General features: G+C 64.1%; 1 protein-coding gene across 1 annotated transcript; it reads right to left on the bottom strand.

The window, feature by feature from the left end:
* Nucleotides 1–349: 349 nt before the first annotated feature.
* Nucleotides 350–7936, bottom strand: ERF (ETS2 repressor factor). The gene is made up of 4 exons (XM_044760335.2): nt 7765–7936; nt 3133–3367; nt 2638–2753; nt 350–2527 (listed from the first exon to the last, which is right to left on the bottom strand). Exons 1-4 carry the CDS (start codon nt 7784–7786, stop codon nt 1233–1235), a joined length of 1668 nt encoding a protein of 555 aa, XP_044616270.1. The 5' UTR covers nt 7787–7936; the 3' UTR covers nt 350–1232.
* Between the last annotated feature and the right edge of the window lie 373 nt (nt 7937–8309).

The raw sequence follows: 8309 nt of genomic DNA, 5'->3' as shown, positions 1-8309 counted from the left end.
GGGAATTCACACAGCCAGAGAGGAAAGGCACTGCAGGCGATCAGAAGAGCAAGGACAATGACATGGTGGTGAAGAGTCAAAAGTGCTTCCAGGGACAAGCAGATCCGCAGGGAATAGGGGAGCAGTCAGAGGCAAGAGTATGCCTGAGACCTTACTCATCAGGCCCCGTGGGCTATAGGCTCCCGAGAGCCAGAGATTATTTCCCATGCTTGGATGTGCCCCATTCTGATGGGGTTAAGCTCTCTGGCCATAGACCCACTGAGGGGCCAGCCAGGGCCCGTCCTTCAGAATCAAGCAAAGATTGTGGCCCTGCAGTGGCTGCACCCAACACCCAGGACAGATGACCACATCCAAAGGTCCAAAGTTTTATTGTTTTGAATACATTCTCCAGCAGCCCCCCAACTTCCCTCCCCACCCACCCTCCATCCCCAATACAGAATAAGGCTTGACCACAGACCCCCACCCCAGGGGCCCCAGCTAGGAGGCAGAGGGAGCTTCCAGTTTGGTTTCAGGGCACCCCCTTCCCACCCCCCCCACCCCCCCGCCTATGGGCTAGTCTTAGGAGCAGCTGGGGGTGAAGGGGTTGGACCAGTGCTGGGGTGGGCAGTGGGAGAGGGATAGCAGGCACTTGTAGAGATTTGTGGCCATGGGCGGCACCCCTCAACCTCTTCCGCCCCCCACCCCCCCCCACCCGACATGGAATTTTTGGTTCATCATAAAATGTCCCTCCCTCCCCTGCTGCAACCCTGTGGGGTATGAGAAACCCAGGCACTCGTGGCCCCTGGAGGGGCAGGGAAGGCAGAATTGGGGCTGAGGGTGGCCGGGGGTGGAGAGGGAGAGGTACAGGAGGCAGAGAACAGGGAGGGAGACAAGGCTTTACTTCCTAAGCGATTGTAATAAAAAAGTTCCTGGGCATTGAGGCCCGAGCCTCAGTTCAAATATAAATTCCCCAGAATGGAGGTGGCCCCCTTAATGCCCCCCTCCCTCCCCCCACCACCACTTTGCCCGGAGCTTAGAAACCCACAGAGACAGGGGACAGCCCCCAGCCCTGGGTACCCACCCACCCTCACCATTAAAAAAAAAAATTAAAAGTTTTGTACAAAACACAGGGAGGGGAAAGGGAGGAGGCAGGGAAGAGACTAGAGAGCTGCCCTCACCTCCAGGACATGGGGGGTTAAGGCAGCAAAAGAAGCATGGGGGTGGGGGGAACGGGGGTCCCCTGCCCACAGCCCTCAGGAATCTCGATGCTCCAGAGAGAGCTGGGCTGTAGCGTGCTGGAGGTCGGAGCTCACCCGCCTCGGGGTGAGGGGCCCCCCGGCCTCCCCGGGCCCCTCCCCACGCACCTTCTTGTCCTCGCCCTCATCCTCAAGTGCCCCAGTAGGGCCCCCACCCCCCTCCAGGCGACAGTCTTCACTCCAGCGCCGTTTAAAGCGCAGCTTGAGAGGCATGCACTGGGCTGCCCCGGGTGCCTCGCCGGGCTCAGGCTTGGGGGGCGCAGGTGGGGCACGAGGCGTCTTGAACACCTCCCCATCTTCCTCATCCTCATCACTGATGTCAGTCACCTCTACCTCCTCTGACTCGCCTTCTGAGATAGGCTCCACCTTGATCTGTGGCGGCGGTGGTGGTGGGGCCAGTGCCCCCGCCCCCTCAGGCAGCCCGCCTGCGCTGCCACCACCGCCAATGCCAATGCCACTGCTCTTGTCAGCGCCTGCCGGAGCCTTCTCCCCAGCTGCCCGCTGCCGCCGTCCCAGCGGAGGTGGCTGGAGCTTAAACTTGAATGGGGAGGAAGAACAGGAAGAGGAAGACGAGGCCGAGGAAGGGACTGGTGGGGTCTCAGGTGCCATGGGTGGCAGCGGGCACTTGTCAGGGCGCTGGGGCTGGGGCACCACCAGCCCAGGGTAGTGCAGGAAGGCGCGGGGGCTGAGGTGGTAGTTGTAGACGCTTTGGGTGTGGGCCTGCAGGTACCGTTTCATGTCCTCAGGGCTGAAGGAGAAGTGGGAGCCTCCCCCTGAGCCGCTGGGGCCCCCGCCGCCACTGGGGTACATAGGGCTCAGCGTGGGCGAGGGAGTGTAGGCCAGATGGGTGGGCGTCATGGGCAGAGCTGGTGAGAGCTGAGGGGGTAGCAGGGAGCCAGGCCCGGCTAGAGGAGACACAGGGAAGGGGCTGAGGGGTTCAGGGCCACCCCGAGGCCGGGGGTAGACACGGAAGACGCCAGGGTCATGGGGCAGGCGGGCCAGTGGGGGCCCACGGAAGGCACCCAGCTCCGGAGGGCCTGGTGGTCGGGCCCGGGGGTCCTCTCCCAGTGGCTCCTCCAGCTCTGATGTGCCATCACTACAGTCACTGACAGAGCCTCGGCCCAGGCGTCGGGCCACCACAGCCGAGAAGAGGGAGGATGAGGACGAAGAACAGGCCGGTGGCGATCGGGGGTCCTCGGTGGGGGACAGCACCTCGGAGGGCGTTGAGGGAGGGAAGCGGAAGTGGCTGCCACCCGATGGCACTGGCGGGGCACTCTGGGGCACCGCACCCCCTGGCAAGAAAGGGCAGACATGGTGTCAAGGTCACTGGCCTACCCTGGAATACAAACTGACCAGACCCTCTCCCCCCTCCAAAGTCATGCCCACCAGCCCCGGTACTCACCAGCCAACCCCACATCGATGAAAGGGTAATTAACCAGCACCAGTTTATTGAAGTTGAACTTGTAGGTGAACCGTTTCCCCTTGGTCTTGTGGAGAATGCGTTTGTTGTAGTAATAGCTGTGGGTGTAGAAACATCATTGGGTGGTCAGTCACACAGGACCCACGGCTAGACCCCATACCTTGACACGTTAGGTGCTGCTCACAAAGAGTGACTGTGAAACATGGACCACATGAAAGAAATCAAGTGCCCAGAGGGTGGGGACCAGCCCTCCCCTCAGGTCTAGGGCCAGACAAGAGGCCACACCCATGACTGTATTCTCTCTTCAGGACACCTCTGTGTGACACATGGGCAGAGAAGGGTTAGGACTTGCCCAAAGTCACATAGCTATGATTTGGCAGAGCCAGGAATCAAACCCAAAGACTACTGCCATGGGTCAAGGGCTCTCGAACCAGTGGGGGCTGCCCACATCTGCCCAGGGGCCTCTGCCCTCCTCACCGCAGGGCCCGGCTCAGCTTGTCATAATTCATCTGGGGCTTGCACTTGCGGACACCCCAGAGCCGAGCCACTTCATCGGGGTCCTTGATGACGAATTCCCCGTAGTCCCCCTGCCAGGCGATGACACCCTGGTATTCTTCCTTCCGCAGCAGCTCCAGGATAAAGTGCCACAGCTGGATCTGCCTCGAGCCAGGGGAGGACTCCGGCTTGTAGGCCCAATCTGGGAAGGCAAACCCTGGGGACAGGAGCAGGGGAGTGGCGGCGAGTCAGGATGCCAAGTCCGGGGCTCCGGGTCCCATCCCAGGGTCCACTTCCTACCCTACCCTCAACGTGGGGAAATCCTTCTTCCCTCAGCCAAGTCAGGACCTGGTTAGATGGAGACAGTGTGTGTCTGTGTGTGTGTGAGGGGGCTAGACAGGAGCTGGGGGGAGGGGAAGCTGCAGCCTGCTCCAGCGACACCGGGAGAAACAGGAAACCGTCGGCGGCGGGTCCCGGGGCCAGTGCCAGGGGGCCAGGCACCAAGCCAGGCCGGCGGGCAGGCAGGGCTGCCAGTGGGGGAGGGGCAGGAAGGGGCACACGTGGCCAGACGGGTTGGGGCGAGCCCCCCCAGAACCCCCCCACTCCCATTCAGGGCCAGCCATACCCACCCCCCAGCTCCTCTAGCCCCTTCCTAGGAACACACACTGTCTCCCTCCCAAGACCCACCAGAGCCCTTGCTCCCACCCCGGGACCCGAGAGGAGGATTTTTTTTTTTCTTAAAAGGACCAGGAGGGGTGGGGTGGCTGGTTGACGATGAGGTCAGCGCTTGCACACACAGAGGCTTCTGTCTTCCCTGGAGAGTGAAACCCAGACTGTCTGAGAGAGGCCCCCCCTAAGCCCTGGACCCTCTGGGCTGCACTACCCTCCCCAGACCCAGGCATGTGGGCCTGACCTGGCTGGAGGGCCCCAGCCCAGGCCTGGAGATTGAACAGGCACGGCTGCAGCCTGTTCCCATTTCTGCCTTCCCATCCACAGCTTCTTCCCTGCCCACCTGCCTACCCACCCCCAGCATTAACCTTGGGTAGAGGTTGGTGGTGGGCTGGCGGGTCCCTGGAGGAGGTGGGCAGCCTAGGGGGGAGAAATGGGGGGGCTGCGGTTGTTGTCATTTCCCAAACCCCCGGGTAATCAGGGGCCATCAATAATTCAGCACTAGGCAGCCGGTAATGGAGGGGTGGGAGGAGGGAAAGGGAGGAAGAGAAGGAGGGGGAGGCAGGGCAGGGGCCCTGATGCCACTAAAGGGAGAAGGCCAAGGTGGACAGCTCAAGATGGGTGGGGTCACAGTCTCACTCAGGCTGCACGGGTCAGCCTCCCTCCCCTGGCCCTGGCTCAAGCCTCAGCTCAAGCAGGTACCAACCAAGCCTGGGGCATAGCCGAGGCAGCCCCAAAGACTCCACCCCAGCCTGGAATCCAGCAGGGGATCCTTTCCCTTGGGGACACAGTGGATCAGCAGTTCCTTCTCTCACAGGGACCACCCCCTCTAAATCCAGAACTGACCCACCCACAGGGACCCAGCTCCATGACCCCAGGCCTCGAGGAGACCGGGATAGCCAGCATTCCCCACCTAGTCCCTGCCCCATTCAGAAATCCCAGCCTCAAACCAGCCCCTCAGGGATCCAGGGATATGACCTCCAGCTGGTCACAGAGCGAGAGTCCTGCATCAGCAGCCCCTGCTCCATTCAGAAGTGACAGCCCCTGACAACGCCTTTGGTGGACCCCAGCATCCACAGCCCCATCCTTCTCTTGGGAATCCAAGTGTTCACCCCAATATCCTCACCCTGCTAAAGAACCCAGATCTCAGGGTCTTGTTCAAGGCCCAGAGGCCCTTGGGAACCCGAATGACCAAACCACCAGCTCCATGTACCCTCCAATCCCCGCCAAAAAGCTCCAGGCCCCCCTCAGGGCACCAAGCTCCATGCTCCTCCCACCTACACCCCAATCTGGCTCTCACACCCAGGAGGGGGGCGAAGTCCCTGAGACGTGAGTCTGGGGTTGGGGGGTGTACTCACTTCCACCCTCCCCCCAAAATTAAAGCCACCCTTCCCAGCCCACCCGCCCCAGCCTCCTTGTCCCGGTAACCAAGCAACGTGTGTGCAGCGACAGTCCTGGGAGCGGGGGAGCAGGAGGCTAAAAATAAACTTTGCAGAAGAGAAGGAGTGAGAGAGACTACATACAACACAAAGGGAACTGGGAAGGGAGGTGGGGGGCTCTGGAAAGGCCCGGAGCTGCATTCTGGGGCTGTCCCAGGCTCCGGTGTTAAGCCTGGTCCCTGAGCAACCCCCCTCCTATCTGGCCCCCACTCCTGGCAGGGACCCTCCCCACTCTCAGGCCCACCCGATGCTGGCTTTCCCTTTCCTCATCGGACATGGCATACTTGAGGGCCTGTTCCTGGCTTTGGGGGGAGAAGGAAGGGGGGGTGACGTCAGGGTGTCTCAATGGGGCTCTGTTCCCCAGGCCTTAGAGCCAGGAGCCAGGCACGGGCAAGGGGAGTGTGTGTGAGCGTGTGTTGTGCATGGGTCCACGTGCTTAAAACGGAACCACCGGGCCTGCACCAAGAAAGCCTGGGGGTGCAGGACCTCTGGAGCATGGAGAGAGAGTGAGGCAGGGAGAGTGCAGCTGACACTGAAAGAGGGGCTCAGAACATTGCGAGACAGGGTGGAGAGGTGGCAGCAGACAGACAGGAAGAGCTGGGATGGCGGGGTCCCAGAAGACACACCTGGGTCCCACAGAGGCAGGGTAGGGATTCTCCCAGACAGACTATGGAAGCCTGGGGGGGCAAAACTCCTGGGCAGCCCCCAAATTCACATGACTGCCCAAACTTTTTTTAAGGGACTACGGGGGTCGGAAGGGAGGAGTGGCGGTAGAGGAAGAACATGCTGGCCTCCTGGGGGGCCTCACTACCTCCCCCACTCCAGGCAGCCCTCGGTGGCGCCAGAGCCGGGAAGAAAACAGGAAGTGGGAAACAGCCGCGGCAAAGGAGACAGGGGCCGGGATGGAGGATCGGATGGAGGGGCGCACAGTGGCCGGCCAGGAGACAGACGGACCAGCGCACCGATGGACCGATCGGGAGGCCATTCCAGGCACCCGCCCCTTCCCTCAGCCGGGGAACCCACACACAGCTCGGCCCCAAGACAGGGTTGGGGGAGCGGCCCAGCCGGTCCCACCAGACGAAGGCCTATAGCAGGGAGGGAAAATGAGGCGGGGTTGTCTGGGCGCTTCGGCCCCCTCCTCGGGCGAGGGGAGGCTCCTGCTGCCCCCAAGGCCCGGCGGCCCTGGAGCCTGTGGGAGCCGGAGAGTATGTGGCTCGCACGTGACTGACCCTACAGCACTCCGCACCCCTGCCCCACCCCCAGCCCCCCTCCTCGGCCCCAATCCCAAGGCGCTGGAGCTCCGCTCCGAGCCCTTTAAGAGCCGCCCCCACCCGCCGAGCGGGAGGGCGGGGTGGGTGGGCCGGTCGGGGCACACACCCGCACATCGGAGCCCTAGTCGCGGCAGCCGCCGGGGGAAGGAAACAAGTTTGAACAGCGGCGCCCGGCCCCCTTCCCCCTCCCCCGTCCCCGCCCCGGGCCGGATTCCGACGGGGTAGACGGGCAGGGGGCGGCTGGGACCCCTCCCCCCAGCGCGCTCGGGCGCAAAGTCCAGCCCGCGCGAGCCCGGGGGCGGCGGGGGAGGGGAGGGGAGGGGGGAAAGTCCGAGTGGGAGGGGGGTTAATCCCGCTGCCCCCCGCCCGCCGACCGAGGGGGGGGAGGGGAACCTCGGCCCCTTAAGGAGGAGCAAGTTGGCGGGGAAGAGAGAAGGAAAAAGACGGGCAGTTGAAAGAAAAGAGCTGGATGGGGGGGGGGGGGCGAGGGGGAAGCCTCTGCGTCCCCCCAACCTTCCCCACCCTCCTCAACCCCCGGCCCCCGGCGGCGCGGGAGGAGGGTACCCAGGTCTCCCCAGAGCCACCTTAAAGCCGCGCGTTCTAAGGTCGGAAACAAAAAGTTCCTTTTTCGAACGTTCGGGCTGCGCTTTGGAACTTTGCGACTCGGCGCGGGCGGGGGAGCGAGGAGCCGGCGGAGACGGGCGGGGGAGGGGCGGTGCAGCCCGGACCCCGAGTCCCAGGCTCCCCACTCACGTCCTCCTCCCAGAAGCCATCCCGTATCCCCTCTAAGCCGGTGCGGGGCACACGCCGCGGTGAAGGTCACGGGCCGGACCGCGCAGCGCGGAACCGGGAATAGCGGGCCCCGTGGACAGGCCCCCCCCCCCCCACGCCCCGCACACGTCCCGGCCCCCAGAGTGCAACGTGACAGAGCGGCGGGGAGGGACCCCGCCACCCCCGTGATCCGGGGAGTGGGGGAGAGCCCAGCTTTCGGGGTCCAGGCAGGGAGAGGACCAAGACTCGCGGCACCCACACCACTCCGCCCAGAGCCAGAAATTGGGGGTCCCATGCAGCACCCCCGCTCGCGCCGCGAGAAGCAACAGGTCTCGAGTGCTTGGGGGTCCCCCGGAACTGGGGATCACTCGGGCTCCCCCAGAACGCTTCTGACCCCCCAAAGTTTCTCTGCCTGGTTTCCCGGGGCAACAAGTCTCCCCCACACGTGCTGCCCCTGCCCCCACCTGTGTCCGCCGGGGTCTTCATGCTGGGGGGCCCGGGGCGAGGCGCCCCGACTCCGGGCCGCAGCTCCCGGCGCCCGCGCTGCCCCGTCCCGTCCCGCGCCCGTCGGGCCGCCCTCGCCGCTTCACCCGGCCTCGCCTCTCAGAGCCTCTCCCCTCCCCGCCGCCGCCTCCCGGGTTAATATCGCACTCCGGGGCCGGGACGCCCACGCCCCCCGGCCGGCGACGTCACCGCCGCGTCGCCATGGAGACACTGCGCCCGCCCCCTCCCCGAGCACTCACACACACACTTGCCGGCGTACAGCCACTGAGGACCGGCCGGCTCTAGGCTTAAAGGGGCCGCGCGACGGGGGAGGAAGGAAGGAGGGGGCGGGGGTGGGATGGGGTCCCGGAGGTCATGACCCTTCTCGGAGGCTCCAAGTCTGAAGATAGCTTGAGTCCTCGGCACTCGCGACCTGCCGCCCCTCCTCCTCTCCTGCCCCCTTTGGGATCCAGAGTTTCTTTTGGGAGTCTGTAAGAGGGGAGGGGGACCTTCTGAGGAGGGTCAG

The sequence above is a fragment of the Equus asinus genome, chromosome 26 (genome assembly GCF_041296235.1).
Source record: "Equus asinus isolate D_3611 breed Donkey chromosome 26, EquAss-T2T_v2, whole genome shotgun sequence".
Classification (NCBI taxonomy): Eukaryota; Metazoa; Chordata; class Mammalia; order Perissodactyla; family Equidae; genus Equus; species Equus asinus.
Note: the sequence above shows the minus strand (reverse complement) of the source record. Positions and strands in the feature narration are given on the sequence as shown.

Excerpts from the sequence above, each read along its gene's own strand:
- ERF (XM_044760335.2), bottom strand. The coding sequence starts at position 7,786 with ATGAAGACCCCGGCGGACACAG. Across the intron at positions 3,368-7,764 it reads GAAGACCCCGGCGGACACAG|GGTTTGCCTTCCCAGATTGG; the intron begins GTGGGGGCAGGG and ends TCCTGTCCCCAG. Across the intron at positions 2,754-3,132 it reads AAGCTGAGCCGGGCCCTGCG|CTATTACTACAACAAACGCA; the intron begins GTGAGGAGGGCA and ends CTACACCCACAG.